Source organism: Andrena cerasifolii, chromosome 4, assembly GCF_050908995.1.
Source record: "Andrena cerasifolii isolate SP2316 chromosome 4, iyAndCera1_principal, whole genome shotgun sequence".
In the NCBI taxonomy this organism is placed as follows: Eukaryota; Metazoa; Arthropoda; class Insecta; order Hymenoptera; family Andrenidae; genus Andrena; species Andrena cerasifolii.
In genome coordinates, this window is record NC_135121.1 from 19,797,356 (window position 1) to 19,818,321 (window position 20,966).

Here is a 20,966-nt window from a genome sequence, read left to right on the forward strand (position 1 = left end):
CCGAGTTCCTCTCAGACCTCCTTGGTTACCGGATGTGCGTTCGTTTCACCTATCTCCGCTCGACTCGTCGCTCGATCTTCTTACTTCTTATAGCGAATTCGGTACCTCGCACTGACTTTGCACTGGTGCCAAAAAATGACTTGGACTGATTGATTCTTATAGAGCTATCTTCCTTTCTATCAGAAATAACCAATCCAAGTAATTTTCTGGCACCAGTGTAGAGTCAGTGCGAGGTACCGAATTCGCTGTTAGAGAGCAGAGCAAAGCTGGAGGCGATAGGTCGGACGGAAGTGGCAAAAAATTAAATCGTCGATCATCGAATAAAGGAGAGAAAGAAAACGATTGGCGTAGCGTCGACTTGCTGTGTGTGGAAATGCTGTTACTGTCAGTCGAAGTAACTACGAACAAATACAGAAGAGCCTTAGTTATTTTTATGTATTTGCGCCTGAGTTCTCAAAGGTTGGAGAGTAAGATATTGTATATACACACATATGTATATGAAAAGAAGTTATACCACAGATTATTGTACGTATGATTAGAGAAATAAACAATTTTGCACATGGTATACCGATCCCCGCCAACCGCAATCTACCTTTGTACGTTCCACCCGTACGGCTCTTCTCGTACCGATTTCCGGCGGATTTTACTCCTCCAACACGCGCTGGTAATCTTGATCGCAGCATAGAATCTCGTCCATATTTAAGTACGTGGCGTCCGATTGGCAGGAAAGTAATTTGTCCAAGCTCTCCTTCAATCGAGTAAACGTAGGTCTACTCTGGGACCGTACGTGCCAGCAAGAGTACATAATGTCGTATCTGTAAGGAATAAAGACGAGATCCATTCGCGCTTCCTTTTCAACAGTTTTAATAAATTTTAATATCTGGCTAGCTACTTCCAGATACATTTAGTACTTTACATAAAGTGACCAGACGTCCTGGGTACAGATTTACTAAAAAAAAAAAATCGCTCTGCCGAAAAATATCTATAAATAATGTATTTATGTATTTAATATACTTTATATAGTTTATATAAATATATATCCATATAGTTATTTTTGATATTCTATGTAGTTAATTTTCTGTTATGAAAAAAAGTGTTTTTAATTTTGTTTCGATTTATCAGAAGTATGTGTTTATTATATAATTAAATAAACTAAGAAAATGCTGTCCTCGCGAATGTGTTAAGGGGGGAGGTTTACCTAGAACGGTGAAAACAACATAGTTCTTTGAGAATTTTTTCCAGAAAAACCGATAAACTTTTATTATTAAACATTAGCCTATTGGAAAAAGTACATCTTACGGATATTTCAGTATTTTTTGCGGTAAAGAGTATTGAAAGGTTTGTGAGTTATAGGCGATGCCCGAGACGTCCTTTTTTTAGGCGCTTTGCGGTGACAACCGTAGCTCGGGGCAGGATCAACCAAAATTGTAAACTCGAAATTTTTTAGATATTATATGAAATTATCTAGGCGCTATCGGACCCGATTTTGGAAAAATTATTTGAGGCATCGATATTTGGCAAAAAATCGCTCGTTTTTCGAATGTAAAAAAAAAACGGCAAAGCTACCAATAGCGCTTAGATTTTCAACCCTAAAAGAAGAGTTATGTGTGTCACCGATTTTGAAAACACGTTTAAAGTTTTGGGTCTGAGCGCTACACCGAGGAACACCTACCGAGACCTACCTACTTAGACGCGTATAATTTTGTCAATTCTAGTCGGATTAACATGACACTTTCAGGGAATACTTTGAAAATGCATTTCAAGAAAATATAAAGATCGATTTTTCGAAAATTTCTAGGTCGGCCTCCCCCCTTAAGCTTCTTTTTTTTACATGTCCCGCGTTCTAACATAAAACATCTGGTCACTTTAATTTTACATACAACTCTACTCCACAGCTTGGCGGTCGTTCCATCCTGTATCCAGACTTCACAAGCTTGAGAATCACGTTAGTGGAAATACCAGGATAGGGAATAGCTCCCATGGTGATGATTTCCCATAGCAAAATGCCAAAGGACCACCTGAAGGAGAAACAAGCGTGTCAGAAAGGAATGCGGGGAGTGTAAAGTTTTAAACGGCAGAACTCTCGCTGAAGTCACATACACGTCGCTGTAAGTCGTGTAAATCTGATGCGTTAAAGCTTCGATCGCCATCCACTTCACGGGTAACTTGCCGTTTCCCTGTTTTTTATACAAGTTCTCCTGATAAATATCGCGACTGAGGCCAAAGTCTGAAATTTTTACAATTCTGTCTGCACACACTAATACGTTACGCGCCGCCAAATCTCGATGTATTATTCGATTTGAAGACAGAAATTCCTGTAAACCGTTTGTCAAGCGTTAAGAAGAAGTCACACGTTGAATATGATTAATTAATAGAGCATAGCAACTGATGAGTAACAATAGAGTGTAGCGTCTGTTAATATATTCGTGAGAAAAAAAACTAAACTTCGCTTCGAAATTAAGTTATTGTTAGTTATCGTTTTCAGCTCCTTTTTATCATCAATTCATATAGATTCTGTTTTCAGTGGCGAACACAATTTACAAAATTCATACATAATTATAACGATATGTAAAATCAAATACATTTTACCATTCCCGTAGCGGTTTGCCGTGCAAAGTTCAACAAGTCGTTCGCTGTAACAGTTTCCGTACAATGTGCTAGATCTGCAAAAGAAAATTATGTATAGCTATTCGAAGGAGGAACCATGAACACGAATTCCGCGCAGAGATAATTTCTTTGCCAATAAATGGCCTAAGGTTCCGTACTAATTAAGGGGGGAAGCCATTACGAGGGTCGAAAATAAAGGCTATTTTCAAGGCATTCTTTTATAATGAAATGTAGACCAGCGACCGTAGCCGTGATGGAAAACACCGGTTCTCGTTTTAGATCACCGAAGTTAAGCATCACGGGGCGGTGTACTGTGGAAAGATGGGAGACGACAATCTTTCTCCCGGTGCGCTGCTGCTGCTGGGACTCGAAGGAGAGAGGAGGGGGAAAAAATGGGACTGTAGTTCGTTGGGCAATATAAGCAAAAATAAGCTTGAAACGCCATCCTGCTTAAAACACAGGAAAACAATAAAACATAACATAATGAAATGTAACTTTCTACGAAAAATCTTTATTACCAACTGAAAATGCATATATTTAACTAATATTTGATGCTTCTAGATTGAAAATTTGTTACGTAGTATGGCCACAGAATCCCCTACAGCACACTTCGTTGCAGCAATATTACTGCAACGTTGCAGGAACGTTGCCGTGCAATATTGCACATGGGCGAACATAGGGATATTGCTGCAACGTTGCTACAACAGAAGTGTGCTGTAGGGGATACGATAACGTTAGGCCCTGCAAAAAAAAAAATTACAAAACAGGCGGTTGTGTAACTTTCCAGCATTTGCTCTGAATTGAAAAATTCGAACGTTTTCTTAAAGCATATTACAATAGCTTCAGTTAAGCGTACAGATTTAAAAAAATATTTCTTTCTGAAGAAATGTCGAACTTTGGAAGAAAAGATATAAAAAATCAACATGTTTTCTCAATGTTACGATTAGATGAATTATTCGATCAAAACACATGTACGCTTAACTGAAGATAATTTTATTACGAATATTCCCTGAAAAATTCAAGTGAATCCGATAAAAATTGACTAAGATAGTAATCCGTCCAGTTTGAAAAATGCCGTTTTGAGATAATCGCGTTTGAAGTTTCGACAGAAGTGGTTTTCTGCAACTTAAAGATCGCAGATGTGTACGGTCTCGCCGTGGCCAGTGATTCTTTACCTAGTTCTAAGCACTGTATAAGCTCACAGTCCCTCTTATTAGATACATTTGGATTTTTCGACATAAACTTTTCGAGATCCACTTTGAAATTGTTCGGGTATATTTTTTAGGCTCCAAATATTCTGAAAATGCGCAAAAGGAAAAGTCGGGGGAAATATTTCACTGTGGCTTCCCCCGTTAAGTGGACGAACCGACGTGATATACCTACTAATTACCTTGTTGGATATCATACAGACAGTTGTTAATAACATGAACATTTTGATAGTTCTGTTCTTTCCCACCTAGTTAACACGAGAAAAGATAAAAATGTATCCGAACTGGTTTCGGTTAGCATCGTCATTTTAAATGATCTATGGATGAACAAAGAGTAAATACCGGAATCGTCCGGTAGATACTGTATGCCACCGGTAATGAATGAATCAGCATCAAATTTTAAACGCGCCCTGTGATTAAAGGCGACGTTTACCATATTTTGCCAGATCTGAAAACAATCACAAACATTTACGATTGCTTAATATAATTAATAAATAGGCGAGAAAAAAAATTCGATGCGCGATACTGTTATACAAGAAGCTGAACCGTACGAGTCCGGGCAAAGTCAACTACTCGAGGCTACAGACCCTTCGTAAGTCTTTCGCCGCTTTCATAAAGTTTGAAGAAACGCAATCCTGCGCATAGCGATGCGTGACTCACCCTCCTTAAATAAGTTTGCAGGTCCCCTTTGCAACAATATTCCACCACCAATACTGGCTTGTTGTACAGAATACAGCAGCCGATCAACGACACTATGTTCGGATGCTGGCCGGCGCATTTCATTATCAATATTTCTTTATGGAAGTTTTGCACGTCCTCCGTGCTTGGATTCGCTGCGTTGCGACATTTCGCCGTGGAAAGGCAAGAGGTAATTAAATTACTCGTTGGGGAATAGCTTTCGAAATACGTAAGAGATTTTTTACTAAGCAAACCGGTCGCTAGGAAATTTTCTGCATCTACTAACAATTTGGCAAAGCGACACTCCAAAGTTCGGCAGAGGGCAATGAAAAACGAAATAGACGATTCTACGTGACGAAATTGCGGCAGGGGGCTTCGTTCTTTAGTTTTGTTAATGTTTGGACATTAGGATAAGGGGCGCCTGAAGGACGGCAATTTGGCGACCAGCAGGTCGCGTCGCGTGGGTAAGTAGGGGCGCGTACAGTCGGTAGAAAATTACTGATCCTTGTAACGCGCGACGGAGATTATCGGGTTGCCGTTCTTCAGGCGTTCCTGCCTCGTTGTAATTTCTTTCCTCGTTTATCACATTCCATTTTCTACTGTCTGTTGCCGAAAACCTTGCGCATATTTGTCTTTATAGGGTATCTACTTTCCTCCTGAATTTACGGGACGCAGTTCTGTTTGTTACGCTAGCAAAGAATAGGGGAGAAATTGATCGGTTTTACGTTTCAGCATTTTGACGGCCACGTCGGTGCTACTGCCCAGTTTGTCTTGCAACGTGCCCATCTTTACGATCCCATAGGCTCCGCTACCAAGCACACCGCCGAGCTTCAGCAATTGCGGGCAGAGCTTGAACTTATCGTGCAACAACGGGTTAGCGCCGATTTCGGTCTCGCACTCTTTTTGCAACAGCTTCATGATGGTTTCTGCAGGTGAATCCTTTCGGTTGAGGCTCTGCGCGAGGAACATTTCAGGGAGACTGGGGTAAGTTCAAAGGTGTTCTTCACTATCGCGCCTCGACTTGTTTTCAATCACGAAACGACAGAACTTAACAATGACGGTGTTCTTGTCGCTGGTTGGACAGGCAAAATTAATACACGCGATTAACTGGTGGTTATCGGTATTCTAATGTTCTTCGATGCGCTCACCTCGAAACGGGAGCATTCCATAGTGAAATGGTTGCTTCTCTGCTTGTAGTAATGCAAGTAAATCATCCCAACCAACACGGCAAGGGTGATCGAGGCTGTTATGCTGACGGTGATCTCCCAATGGGATTTCTTCATGCCTGCGGAAGAAAGAGTCTCCAGTAATTCTGGCTGAGAGCGTTGCAATTAGTATACCGTTAAGAGGCAACGTAGGAGGCGAAAAAGTAGGATGGATTTGAAGAATTTTTTTTCGGTGGAGAAATGTTTTTATCAAGGAAACAGTATATATTAAAGAGGTCATACTTTTGTCTATAAAATGTGAAATTTTCATTCAAAAATTCGGAGAAGAAGCTGCGTGCTAGCTGTTTCCGTACAACGGGTTTTTCCGAAAAGGCGTCTGTGGTAACCATCGTATCAACTATATTATCACACCTTAACGCGGTTATCGATGCTTTTATCCCTGTAAGGACGTTTAAAGGCTCGTGCTATCCGCGGTGGTTTTCAACACAGCTCAAGAGACTCGTTTATGAAAAAAGAGAGCGCATAAAGCCTACTTTGGGAGCTCCCTAAGTTTGGGAGCGTCACCGACTCATCGCGGCAAGGCTGAAACCAGGGATTGTAACCGTAACCCTAAAGGTCTAAACACACATATCAGTTTCGTGTCAGTACCGCTCCGGCGTGCCAGTAGTAAGAAGAAGAGGGGCATAGAGGGTCTCTTCTTCTTACCACTGGCACGACGGAAAGGTACTGACACGAAACTGATATGTGTGCCCAGACTTTAAGCCGGTTCGGTTCTCAATACCGTAGGCTAACCCGCATAACCGGGTAACCCGAGGCAACGAGGCACAGAGTTACCCGGTTAATCCGCTCTCAGAGCGGGTTACTGTAATACTCTAGGGGTCGTAGTTTCCCCCTATTTTCGTGAAATCGAGCTGTACTTACGAATTTTTAACTCAGAAACTATATATCGCATTAGGTTTATCCTTTTTGTATTTGAACGTAGAAGGTTTTGCCTATTTGAATAATTTTTTTTTTAAATTGTAAAATTATTTATGTAACATGATAAATTATAAACAAATTTTTCTTTTGAAGATTTCTCCTCGAGGGTGGCATGTTTTTAAATTTGAAGAAATGAACATATTCTTTGAAATTCTACCTACAAACTAAGCTCCCTCCTAGGATGAAGTCTTTAATATTAACTTCACATTGAGCTGTTAGAGACAATATTATCGGGATTAGGATTAGGGTTAGGCCATTTCGGAAAAAACCGCTGTATATATATATACATATTTTTTCAAATTTTAAGGAAATGCTTCTTGAACTTCGAAATAATTTCCATGGTATATTACTGTAAGTATTATTATATTAACGATATGTACTTGCGCCGCTGGCGATATTCTGTGTGATCTCTGCCGTCACGCTATTCCCACCCACCGAGTGCGCGCGGATGCGTACGTCATACTCAGATTCCAGCTTTACGTTTGAGAATGAAACCTCAGTTCGATTCTACAGGAAATACGACAATCCAACTGTTATAATTATATAACCGCAGTGGAGAGATTTCCTCGCAAGTAAATGATTTTAGAACAGAAGCGTACTAACGTTATAGCGTGCATGCAGTGGCGGACTGACCACAGTGTCAGGCAGAGTTGGGCATTATTCGAATGATCTCGAATAAGACATGCGAATAAAACGAATTTACTCGAGAATAACATTTATGAATAAAAGATTAATTCGGACAAAAATTTATTCCAATAAAGAATTATTCGTTACTTCCGAATAACTTCATTTGGTTCGCAATTATAATTCGAGATCATTCGAATAAAAAATTAATCGTTATTCTTGAATAGCTTCATTTTATTCGATAAAAATTTATTCGAAATTTTTATTCGCATAATGCCCAACTCCGGTGTCAGCTTGCCCGATGGCAAGTGGGCCCCCTTAAACACTGTAATACTTTTTGCCACTATATCTTTTGAACAATTTTATTTATTCCGTACAAAAATTTAATCATACATATGTAGCCTTCTAGTTGCGGGTGGGCCCCCTTTGTCTCCTGGCAACCAATATCTTTCGACCCAGTCCGTCACTGCGTGTGTGACGCTACAGTGCACGTTATCGAGTAATAAAAACGCATAAAAAAAAGAAATAAAGAGAAATAGAAAATCACAACTTGAGATATCCATTTTGCTCGTGCCACCGTGTACACGAGTTTCCAGCTCGAACGAAAATTGCTTCAAACATTTATGATCCAAGATCGTCGGCTCGACTACGTTTTACTATCTTCTTCATTTTTGTTCACGCAGAATTTTGCGAATACTCGATGCAAGAACAGCAGGGCTAAATGAATGGATTCTACTCACGCCAGATACGCACTTGACAACAGGATAATTTTCCGGCGAGAAGACCTCTACCGTGTAATTGTCCGGTTCCTGGGCAGGCTTATCCCAGCTCACCTGAAGATTACAGAATCCTCCATAACAGTAGATGTATTCGACTCGTAGCCCTTCCACTTGCTCCGGGGCTGAAGGGGTTCGCATTCGATTAATTTAATTTAAAACATTTCAACAGTATTTTCCAATTGTATCATTGGGCCATAATTATCGAGCACGTATCCTAACATTCTTAACTGTAAGAGTGTGCGAGCACTCGAGTTATTCGAGTACTCGAATCACGAATAAAGACCGGTCTTGAAAACTCAAACGTCTCGAATATTCGAGTCATCGTAAGATTTCGAGTTACTTGGAGATAAATTTTCAGCTTGAAAATTTTCGAATTACTCGAATTACTTCGAGTTACTGGCGTCTTAAACAGTTAGACTAGCATTTCATATTAAATACGTAAATATTCGAGCAACTCGAGTAATTCGAATATTTACGAGTAATTCGATAGTTGGAGATCTGTTCGAATAGATTTGAGCATTCGAATATTCGAGCCGCTTAAGCTTCTCAAGTAGCTCGCATTATTTTCACAGAGTCTCTCTACTCACCGCAGATGGCCATGCTGCCATAGTATTCCAGGCAGGTGGGTGCGTAAAACATGGTAAACTTCTTGGGGCTGGCCTTAATAGAATTCTCATTATACGACGAGATCGTTATGTTGTAACTTTTCCCAAAGTCCAACTTGTACAATTCGAATTGAAACTGTGGAAGCTGCGGAATGTAGAGGGTGCCGATTTTTGTTGAAGCTCTTGCAATGGGATTATTAAGTGCTTGAGTTGTTGGGCAGTTAACAGAAATAAGCAAGAACCAGTACTCAACAATGCGATATTCTCTCCCCAATGACGTCGATTTTTTTTTTTAAAAATGCACCAATCTCGTGAAATATTTCTTGCGAAGATCACGTTAATTGTTAGCATAGTTACCTCGCTCTCACAGGACTCCATCACACTGAGCTGTCCGTCCCACTTTACCACCTCGTAGCTGCAACTGCGATCTAAAATTATTACGGAGGTACCAGAAGGTCAGAGGTTTCTGAAAAAGCGGGCGATACTTTAATCGTGATTACCTTTCGCCGGTTCGAAGCCAACTTCTATCTGTAATTGGTACGCATTCTCGTCCTCCGCCCGGTAGTTCAAGACTGATAAATTTTGCACGGCCAGCGGTTCATAATCGGCTGGAAATTAAAATTTTGGGAAATAGGCCAGAAGGCTTATTAAAGCAACGTAATAAAAATGTAGGAGGGGAGGTGAAAAGAAGAAAGACGCGAGATTTTAAATTTATACAGTCATGAACCAGAGTTGGGCATTATCCGAATTTATTCGAATAATTTCGAATGATAAAACAAAATTATTCAAGATTAACGAATAATTTTTCATTCGAGATAAAAATTCTCGAATATCTTCATTTTATTTGCAATTTTTATTCGAGATCATTCGAATAAAAATTTATTTGTTATTCTCGAATAACTTCATTTTATTCAAATTTTTATTCGAATAATGCCCACCTCTGTCATGAATATAGGGAGAGCAGGGGCGCAAGCAGGGCAACTGCTTAATATCATCAAAATTAATATTAATAAAAACCAATAAAAAATATGAAACTTTTTTAAAAAGCGGTAAAAAGTAGGTAATAAATGTTTGAATTTAGTGTAAAAGTTATAAATTGTTTTTAAATCACCCATATAATTACTATTGTTCTAGGAAAAGGTGCGTGCCTAGATTAAAGATCTTTACAAAAGGATTTTTTAATTCAACAAATACCTACAAAAAAGTTCACTCGCTGTGAAAACATTATAATTTAAAGTAATTATTTATTATTAAATATAAAGGGCGGGAAAAAAAACTTTTGCCCAGAGGGGCGGAAGAGCTAGATCGGGCCCTTAGTAAGGGCGTAAAGTAGAGAGAAGCGAGAAGAAGAAGAGGTACAGCAGTTTATTTAACATTTTCTGGCTGTATAAACGAAACGAGACTGAGTATTCGCGAATGGGAAAGCGACGAACGCATCGACTTGCAAGACAGCATTGCCAAAATGAGAATCAGCGACGTAGAATCCTCCGGGCTCTGTACAACCTCCAGACAATCAGATAAGTCTTCAATGAGGACTCTGCACTCGGGGCAGAAAGGACATCGTGCCCTGATATTAGTCTAAAGTTAGCAGCCACAATTTATTTCCATGCACTCCGAAACTACCAGAACGAACTGCATTCTTTAATAAATATCCTACTTCTCACCACAAACTAATCCGAAGAAGTTTATTCATCGGTACAGACTAGATCTATTAAAAAAAAAAGAGATTTTTGGGTTCGAAGCTAATTTTTAAATTCTCGAAACATGAAGTGCTGGTTCTGTTTAGAAGTGGAATAACTGTAAGAACAGAAGTGTACAAAATTTTTACATAAATCTCTATTTATGGTCGAATATTCGAATAATTAAGAGTACTCGAATATTAGGGTTGATCGAATTTCAGATTGTACCGAATAGGAATGTGAACATGAAATATTTTTTCACACTTTATCGTGAAATTCTTTTCATATTGGCCTTTTGACAATTATTTGTTTTCAGACGATAAATATGGAACTTTTTTAATCTTTGATAAATTTATAAATTTTGAAATGAAAGCAACCATCAGTTATTGGTATTTTTGTCCTAATTATTTTACAATCGTTATTCGAACAAATTATTCAAATAAATAATCAGGAATTATTCTAATAAATAGAAGAAATAATTTGTGGCAAAGAGTAAATACTTGTTATTTAAATAAAATATTGTACTAAAGAGAATTTATTCGGATAACTATGTTACATACGGATAAATTAACTTGAAACAATTGGAATAATGCGCAATTCGGTTTCGCAGTCGATGAATGTGCGTGACTCCATTTTCAACAAAAAGTTTGAAACATTAGTACAAGCAGACCTTTTTGTAGGAATCTAAATATTTACCGAAGATTAATAAAGTTCCAAATTTATCAATAATGTTCGAATTATTCGAAAACTCCTAATTATTAAAATATTCGAAAACTCCTAATTATTCGAAAGTTCGAATTATTCAAAGAAACTATTCGTATGAGAAATTTTTCGATTTATTCGAATTATTCGAATTATTTGAATTATTCGAATCATTCGAATTATTTGAATTATTTGAATTATTTGAATTATTTGAATTATTTGAATTACTTGAATTATTTGAATTATTTGAATTATTCGAATTATTTGAATTATTTGAATTATTTGAATTATTTGAATTATTTGAAATATTTGAATTATTTGAATTATTCGAACATTTACAGCTTTAATCCATAATAATTACCTTCGTACGTTGAAAACCAATCAGACGTTTCCGGTCGCGAGATCCCTTCCTTCCTCAGCCTATAGAAACGAAATCGATACTTGGTACCTGCTGTTAGATTCCTGAACGTCGCCGGAGTACCCTTGATCTAGAAAGCAGATCTTTCGTTGGCATCGTTGGCAGAAAGATTGGTCTGCCTCCACAGCTAAGTCACTAGCAACCAGATATTCGAATAAAACATTGTCTAACCGCTTGCGCTGGGTTCCAATCGTATTCAGACGCGCTTTGTTCGACGATGTATGCTTCAGGATTGAACTCGATCATCATGAAGTTCTGGCTAGTGCAGTGGAGTCTCGTATCGGCTGCGGCGTCTTCGTCCAGGTGCGAGTAAACTGTTCACGAAACCTGACTTTCGCAGAAGGTGCATAAAGTGTTTCCAAAGGAGCAAACAGATTTTCCATTTGAACCGTGCCTTTCCTTCTTAACACTTAAATGGGTGTCTAGAAGAAGGGTGTGTGTTACAAATTTTTCGAAAGAAGTTCACCGCGGAACAATAATTTCTATACCCAATTCTGTGTTCGCAGTTAATAAATTACTTTCTCATTATTGGATTATTATTTAGTTTCGAAAGTGGAAGAAGGGCGCATGTTACATCAGCTGCTTCTTTAGACACCCCTTCAATTGCTTTTCATACAATGCCAACGATCCCTTTTTACAGCGTATGCTGTTTGCTCCTAATAGAACTGTATTTTTCAAGCCATTCTAACACTCACGGTTAATGTCGGCTACCAAATCATTGCAGCCCCTTACGCACGTTTCCTGGAACAGGATTATATTCGGAATGGACATGTTGTGGAATATATTTGAACAGATCTCCAACTATCGAGTTACTCGTAAATATTCGAGTTATTCGAGTAGATCTGCAACTTTCAAGTAACTCGTAAATATTCGAATTATTCGAATCCAGATCTGCAACTTTCGAGTTACGTGTAAATATTCGAATTGCTCGAATTATTTTGAGTTACTAACGTCTTATACATACATTTCTTCCTCAGATTTAGACTAGTATTTAATAGTAAATACATAAATATTCGAGTAACTCGAGTAATTCGAATATTTACGAGTAGTAATATTTACGGAAGTCATGGAACCCGGAAATTCAGAAAATTATGCAACTTTGTGTGCAAGTTACTTTATCGAACCATTTTATTAATGAGAACTACTAAAACGGACTCCAAATACTATAATAGAGGTTTTATTTGTTTAGAGAAAAAATATAACATAAACTATTTACCTATATGCATGATTTATAGATATAAAAAAGACGCAACTTTTGTTTAAATTTCTTTTCGATATCTCTCACCGTTCTCGAGATGTTCCACGATAAAGAAAACTCTGCATTTTTTTCAAAGGGTGATTTCGCTGCGTGAAACTGCACTACGGCAGCAATAAGTGAGGGCGCAGTTCGATATCCCAGTCCCCCCAGCTAGTACATTTTACTAGTCTCCCTAAATACGTTTGAAAAAGCAAGACAATCGCGCATTCTGCTTCTTTCAATGGAAGCACGAGTTTTGACTCGCTTCGTACACCATGAGCTAGTTTATTCGAATAACAATGGAGCGCCTCCCCATCTTTCTCTAGGGTCAACGACGCGGCTACATGAAATCCATACAGGGTTAAAAAAAAACAGCATGAGAACCAGTGAAACGAGAAAATCTACGCCAATATTCTTCAACTCTGTTCGTCATCGGTATTGTACGCGTTGGGTTGGCACACATAATAAAGATCGCTCCTTTTTTCTCGAGTTCAAAGATTCCTGCAATACGGGTGCGTTGTATTCAGTAGTCGCTGCATGTAAAGGTGAAATCAGACGGCTCGTGGCTCCGCGAACTGGCTCGGCTCGTCTAGCATCGTCTAGCTCGTCAAGTCGGCTTGGCAATCCTGGGCGAGCCGAACCATGACCAATCAGACGGCGCGTGGATCGCCGATCGATACGTGTTTAAAAGGATTTGTTGAAATTCGTAAAATTCCCGAAGTTATAATTTTAAAACTTTAAACGCGTTTTTGGGACCTGTATCTCCAAAAGTTATTAACCGATTCGACTGAAACTTTTTTTAATTTAAAGAATATACTTCTGGCTAGGAGGGAACCAGACTAAATGTACCTTACCGCAATTTGCTGATTATTGCCGAAGTTTACCGTGGTTTACCGATCATTGCCAAATGGGCATTTAAATTGGCTGTCTAGTGATTTCCCTAGTTTATGTCTGTTCTTGTCGAGTGACGCCTCTTATTATATCTCCTCTTTGGTTCGGTGTCATGACTTACTGTCACGTGAAAACGCACCTTAAGTGTTCGTCAATGGTCGAAACGTCGAATCGTTTACCCCGGCTTGGATCCCTTTCCGATCTTTCGATACTTGACAATGCGAAGGTTTTTAATAAACCCGGTTTGTAGAATGAAAGTAAGAAAGTTTTGAAAACGAAGTGAAGGAACGAATTTAAAACTAGCAATTGGATAAGATGGAAACCCACGTCGGTGCATGGAAACTTACCATCGATCACGATGCAAAGCATTCATGCATGAAGAATAACGGTAGAAAAACTTCCTCTGTAATGCCAACGAATGTCCTAAAACTTTCAAACGTCCCAGGATTTGTAGTCTGATTTGTATGCGAGGGAAAAAAATGGGTTATACGATCGATGGGGAGAAAAATGTATGGAAGATTCCAAGGAAACCATTTCGATCAGATACATGAAATTTCGAAGCCGACATCCAATTGACGTGTACTGTTACTAAGGTTATTAAAACCATAGAATAAATCTCTGGTGGGCGGGCAAACGAGTATTAGCAAAGAGGAGATATAATAAGAGGCGTCACTCGACAAGGACAGACATAAACTAGGAAAATCACTAGACAACCAATTTAAATGCCCAGTCGGCAATGAGCGGTAAAGCATGGTAAACTTCGGCAATAATCAGCAAATTGCGGTAAGGTACATTTAGCCGATTTGAATATCCCGCTCGAATAGACAACCAATTTAAATGCCAAGGTCAAGTAAGGACTTCAAAGCTTCCTCGCGGAGTGACACCTCTTATTATATCTCCTCTTTGGTATTAGTCCAATTTTACCTCAAGCTTAAATAGTTCCTTTTTTATGAATCAAAGTGAGAAATAAAAGTTTCTTATTACGTATCTTATCGACATTCACGTCCAAAATTTAACACCTGATCTTACTATAGCACTTCAATATAGTCTAAGTGTCTTACATATACCATAGTTTCAGCATTAAAAATCTCAGCCCTGTAACCTCGGCACGACCAACTTCAATGGATCTATTTATCCACGTAAGTGATTAAAACGTTGGAATATTAAAATACTGGAAGATCGAAGTGCTCTCCAACGTTCTCTTTAGATATATTTCTCTGCACTCCCTGGTGATACGCGCCGCCAATTTCACGGTTCATTTCGTTCGCGCCACGTTGATATATTTATATATGTTAACCGTATACGAAAGTAGGATAATCTGATGAATTCGCGCATACTTGATACAGGCACCCCGCATCTCGGGCCCGTCCGTTAGTGGCATTTACAATGCGTCCCAAACGCGCAGCCGGCCATGCTTTCTCGCGAGAGCAAACCCGAAGGACAGGGAACTGCGTTGTTGGATTCGAGATGAAATCGAGCACGTCACACGCCAGTGTGACATAAATCAAGTCGAGGAGAATCGCCGATCTAATCTGGTTGACGTGGCAGCCCGACTTATGGTGTAAGAAGAAACGGGAAACATTTCGATGACAGACGACTATGTACAGGGTGTTCATAAAAGTGGGGGACATTCTCAGAAATAATAGAAACAGTTGCTAAAGGCATATGTCCGATAATGTTTGGCTGTGCAGTTATAAGTTGGGAGTGCCTATTAAGGTGCGTCTCCACCAGCGTTCGCGAACTGTTCACGTAATAGGACTAGAGTTCGTTGGGCTATGTAAGAAAACTCTTAAAATGCCATTTTTGGTGTAAAGGAAAATGTATATTTATACCAAGAAAAAGAATAAACCTAACCTAACCTAACTAAAGTCTGTTCATGAACAGTTCGCGATCGCTGGTGGAGACGCACCTTTAAAGGGCAACCGGCTGACAGCTGCGTTCGTCGGTTGGCCTAACGTACGATATTTTCATTCGTGTCCTTCCCTCCTCGGCTTTAAAAACAAAGGCGAAATGATAATTAATATATCGATCCGCGGGAACGCAACTGGGCATCGTTACATCATTAAATGCCACTTTAAGGACTGGGGCCCGGACTCTGGGACACTTGTTATCGGTTCGTACAAGTGGTAAGAAGAAGAGATCCTCTACTCCCCTCCAGAGTTGGGCGATATCCGAATTATAGAAAATAAATTTGTATTCGAATAAGAAATTTATTCGTTATTCTTAAATAACTTCGTTCTATTCGCAATTCTTATTCGAAATTATTTGAATAAAAATTTATTCGAGTAATGCCCACCTTTGCTTCCCTCTTTTTCGAATTGATACGCGTGTCCAGAGCTTTAGCAGGCGTTCCAGACCCGTGTTTTACGGAATGCAGAAATTTTTATAACGGCAAATTTCTTTTATTATTATTTTGGCGAGTAGAACCGATCCCGAAAAGATGTCCCACATTTTTATGAACACTCTGTATAAGCAGAGTGTCTTTATGCTGATATGTCTATTTTTGTTCGTGGGCACCGAGGCACGTCGGGAATGCCAACTGCCTTAATATTTGCTTATACCATATCCAGAGGCGCCCGCCTAAACGAAGTCTTCCAAGCCCGCATTACTGAAGTAGAATCATCCCCACCACAATGTTTCGTGTATTTAAGCTTGGGAACCCTCGTGAGCGGCGCTGGACGCCCGAAGCCGAGACAAGGATAGCACTATGTACCCTAGTAGCATTTTTGGTTGGCCAACGGTAGCCAACAGTTGGGAATTAGTTGGGATATAGTTAAAGTTTTGCCTACAAATTCCCAACATTAGGCTTATGGCAAAAAACTTACGACAGTTTGCCAACGAATATTCAATGTTGGGCCTACAATTACTATGGTTGGTTAATTAACAACAAAATTTACAACGAACCTGTTATTATATTCCAAGTTGTGATTTTTCTTTTCTTATTTATAAAGACGTAATGAGGACGTCTGTCTTAAGACGAATGTGAAATTTTAAGGAATGAGTCTAAAGGTCGAGTGATGATATTTTGTAGAATATTTCGCGTCACTGCGCAGTTTTTATAAACAGTTAATACTAGTTATGTAACTAGAAATTAGAACTGTTTACAAGAAAGTACGTTGGGTAGTTGCGAACAGCGGTTGCTTTATAAGCGGAAAGTTTAGGTGCGTTTCGCTTCACCGCGAAATATTTTTTTTTCCTAAACCAGATCTGACGACGACGTCTTTACGACGTCTTTTGAAGTTCTTTAAGACGTCTTTACGACGTCTTTTGAAGTTCTTTAAGACGCCTTATGGACGTCTTTAAGACGTCTTTTGGAGAGAAGCAGGGAATAAGCTGTTGGAACTATGGAAAGAAACCTTCAGTTGGGCCTGTGGAAAGAAACCTTCAGTTAGGCCTGCGTTGGTTACAATCGTTGGCCCATTTAAAAGTAGCACGATACTTCAACCCATACAGCACACTTCGTTGCGGCAATATTGCACGGCAACGTTTCTGCAATATTTCTGCAACGTTACGGCTACGAGAGTATGCTGCATGGGAACAGTTGGCCAACGGATAACACGTCATTGGCCCAACAAACTCCCAACGAAGAAATGCTACTAGGGTAACGAATAAGAAGTGGAAAAAGTCAAATTCTGTGTTTCTCATCGGATCTTTGCGAAAGCGGCGTCAATCGCTTCCTTGTGTTCTCCCGATGAATGTGATATCAAACACGGCATATTTCGGGCTACAATTAACGAAATTGCATAAGAAATTAATTTTCAAAATTGAATGCCAACTTCGTTACAAATAGTCTTATTTAAACAGTATTTGGTGCTTCTTAATCGGGAGAATACCAGAAATCCATTGGTGTCACTTTTATATCGATACGATGAAAAATGAGGAATTTGGTTTTTTGAAAAATCCCCCGAATGATCCTGGGTACACGCGCGACTCGGCGTTAGTGCTCGACGAAGATTAAATGGCCCCGTGCAACCGATCACATGCCTACTGCCTAGGCTCGTTCGGACGATTTCTCATAGAATCAAATTCTTTATTTCCATTAATGCCGAAAGTGACATTAACTCCCAATTAGAAAACAGCAAATATCATTAAATAAATCGGACTATTTTCAAAGAAGATGGTTTTAAATTCTGCAAATTATTTTTTCATTTAATTAAAGCCCGAATTATGTTGTGTTTCGTATCATTTTCATCGGGAAAACGCAAGGAATCGGTTGGTGCCACTTTCGGGAAGATCCGATGAGAAATGCGGAACTTGACATTTTTCGCTTTTTACTTAAGGGGACTAGGCAGTCGAAAAATCGATTTTTTTTATTTACATTTTCCTAAAGTACTATCTTTTCTGAATAAAATGTCGCTTGGTTTATAGTAGAATTCGCCAAATTGTAGATTTGGCAGCTAAAAACGTCAAGCGGCATCTTATAGCGTCGCCTTTGCCCAGAAACTTTAAACGCGTTTTTCTCGAATACTTTGTTCTCCTCATTTTTTCCTGATTGCGAACGAACTGAGGTTCCGATCGACTTGGAAAAAATTACAGGTTGTGTAAAACATGTGCCATTTCGGCGCAAACCTCTGATATGGTCCGTAAAAATTCGGGATTTTCATAAAAAAAATTAAGAAGTCGCCGGATTTTGGTAACGCACAAACAATGATGGTCGCAATCGGGAAACAATGAAGAGAAAAAAATATTCGAGAAAAACGCGTTTAAAATTTCTGGGCAAAGGCAACGCTATAGGTTGCCGCTTGACGTTTTTAGCTGCCAAATCTACAATTTTGCGAATTTTACTACGAACCAAGCGGCATTTTATTCAGAAAAGCTAGTACTTTCGGAAAATGCAATAAGAATCGATTTTTCGACTGCCTTAATGGCTAGTCCCTCTCCTCGTCTTTCCGGTCACCTATTCTCGGGCGCCGGAACCCATAAAATTCAGTGAAGCGTGAAATCGGAAGGGTGAAGTCAGTTTCTGGACCTCTCTGAATGAAACGGGCTTGAACTTGCCACATTTCAATTACGCGGGGCACCACTGTACATACATAGTATATGCAGCAGAATAATGTTTCTTATCCGCTTCCGTCTTTGCTAATACTTATATACTCTCTAATCATCTTGAATTTTCCTCGGGCCATTCGACACCTTTGACCCTGATATGTATTACTTTCGACGTCAATCTCCAATAGGAATCTGGCTAATGAACTCCTCATCGTTATCGCGCACACGTGACCGTTTAATTGCCACATAATTCCGTCCGGTTCAACGAAGGTGGCGCAGGACTCCCCGACGGCCCTCTGTCCGCCCAACGATCGCGTGACGAGGATTAGCTCGAAATCTTTTGAGCGACGAGACCGCGGACGCGCGACAGAGGAATAATCTACGACGGAAAGGGGAAACTTGAATTTGCTTACGTTCGTGCAAGGCGCCAAACAGTCGATTAGAGCCGAAGCCTCATGCGTGGCACAAGCACCACATGCGCAGATTATGGAGAAGAGAAATCGGTATGTCACATGCATCACTGCGATTCACTGGAGACAAGCAGGATCCACTCGAGAATTCGATTGGCCGAGCTTGGGCGCTCCTTCGGCTGAGGGCCAAGGGAGCCGTCAAAGATTTTCGATGATATCTACGCGGGCGAACGTTAATGGCAAACTGTGACAACGGACGTAACACCCTACGGACGTGCTGATTAATCGCGCGCACGGGTTCGACTTTCCGCGATTGTAAAGAAACTAGAACACTATCGAGCATCACGTGCGTGAGGTAACGTTTGAAATCGTGCAGCCTTTTTGATGGATCACATTCGTGTCCCCTACCACGGCTATTATGTACACCGTTGTGCGTTAAGGAAAGGAGGGACCGCGTCCCATCTGACTCCGCCTCGGCCACCCTTTTATCTCGTCGACTTCTATTTGTTACCTTTCCCAAGAGGAAACGAAATGTCTCCGTCGGCATTCTGTTCCGTTAACATTCTATGTGTGCAGTTATTATGGGGGACACGAGAAGATGGTACCAGAAAATATTTCTTCGCTCTCCCTTTTCTTCAGCTTTATATTTCCTTTTCTTTAAATACTTTGACGTAACGAAAGAAATCAACTATTTGATCTAAGTCCACGGGACTTATTTAAGGAATATATTTACTTTTCAGTGTTGCTATTAATTATTGTCGAAAAGAAATTGTTCCGTTTTAGCTGCTTTCGCTGGCCAAGTTGAATGTAAGAAATTTACAAGTTTGGGAGTTCTAAGGGGTAAAGGGCATTGAAGAAGAGAGAAAAATGTAATTCGGAAAATTTAGATGTAAGTGGAATGTTGTTATATAAATTAACGTGGACAAGGACTATATAGCAAGTATCGAAAATATGAAATTACAGTTGGATTTAGCGCTCTACAGAGAAATACGTTCAAAGGAAGAAAGATCTAATTAAATCTGTAATTAATATGGTTAGTAAGGAGGGAATTCAATCTAGCGATTTTGTCTGTACCGGGTTCATCGCAGAGTTGGGCAAAATGTAATCTAATTACAAATAACAAATTAGATAGTTGACAAAACCAAATGGTCAACTACCTAAATTAACAATTACAGAAAATAATGTGTAATCAATTACACAATTACAGTTTAATCGTAATTTGTAATTTGTAATTAGATTACATTTTGCCCAACTGTGGTTCATCCTAAAAAAACCAAACGCCCATACCGTTTTGCGACCGTTCTGCGCAGTCCCCACTACTGCCTACGGGCCCGACGCAGGCAATTGCTCGTAGCGCTTTATCTGCCGGTTTCCCTGCCCTTCCAAGGGCGGGACGTGACCGATATCAACACTGCAGAGGTGCAAGTGTATCTACTCGGTAGTTCTTTGGTTCCGAACAGATATAACATCAGTTAAGGAAGTGTTCTAAATAGTCTATTTAGAATGCCATTTATTACGTCTTTTTTAGGATTTATATTAAAAAAAAAACGATAAGATTTTTGTACAAGTTTTTTGCACACATATTTATTGATATTTAAAGTATGTAAATTATTTTTTTGAAGTAAAAATAATCAAAATTACATGAGTTGTATTTGGTTTTATGGGGTCCCTTTAGAAAAGGAAGTGCCCTACTGGAAGGGACTGAATGAAATTGTTAAAAATGGTTATTCGTAACTAAAAACGATATCCGTCATCGATAATGGTTATTCATAACCAAAATCATTTAAAAAAAGATATTAACTCTTATGCCATAACTTTTAAAATTTAGGCTATAACAATTATTGTCTCTGAAATAAACTAAGTTCATTCAAAACAACTGCAAAACAATTTTTATAAAACAGGCAGTTGCCGTGCGTATTCGGAAATAATTGTGCCACCGTGTATATGAAGGCGTCGCGTGCGGAACGGTTGACAGAGAGGTAACAGGCGGTAAGA

The 20,966-nt window shown here is 39.4% G+C and overlaps 1 protein-coding gene across 1 annotated transcript; it reads right to left on the reverse strand.

Annotated features, from left to right (window-relative positions):
* Window positions 1–421: 421 nt before the first annotated feature.
* On the reverse strand, window positions 422–19,350 carry LOC143367692 (tyrosine-protein kinase receptor torso-like). Its single transcript, XM_076809768.1, has 18 exons — window positions 18,975–19,350; window positions 12,140–12,185; window positions 11,616–11,758; window positions 11,388–11,514; window positions 9,146–9,253; window positions 9,003–9,073; window positions 8,628–8,790; window positions 8,002–8,162; window positions 7,018–7,144; window positions 5,642–5,778; window positions 5,219–5,447; window positions 4,476–4,648; window positions 4,158–4,263; window positions 3,998–4,063; window positions 2,590–2,663; window positions 2,101–2,315; window positions 1,881–2,018; window positions 422–815 (listed from the first exon to the last, which is right to left on the reverse strand). The coding sequence occupies exons 1-18, from the start codon at window positions 19,077–19,079 to the stop codon at window positions 644–646; spliced, it is 2,361 nt and encodes a 786-aa protein (XP_076665883.1). The 5' UTR covers window positions 19,080–19,350; the 3' UTR covers window positions 422–643.
* Between the last annotated feature and the right edge of the window lie 1,616 nt (window positions 19,351–20,966).

What these genes read in the sequence shown, in the direction of transcription:
- LOC143367692 (XM_076809768.1), bottom strand. Translation starts at nt 19,079, where the DNA reads ATGCATGTGACATACCGATTTCTCTTCTCCATAATCTGCGCATGTGGT. An exon ending in GGCAAACCGCTACGGGAATG is followed by an intron (nt 2,316 to 2,589) that starts GTAAAATGTATT and finishes AACGGTTTACAG; the next exon opens with GAATTTCTGTCTTCAAATCG. An exon ending in TACACGACTTACAGCGACGT is followed by an intron (nt 2,019 to 2,100) that starts GTATGTGACTTC and finishes TTTCTCCTTCAG; the next exon opens with GTGGTCCTTTGGCATTTTGC.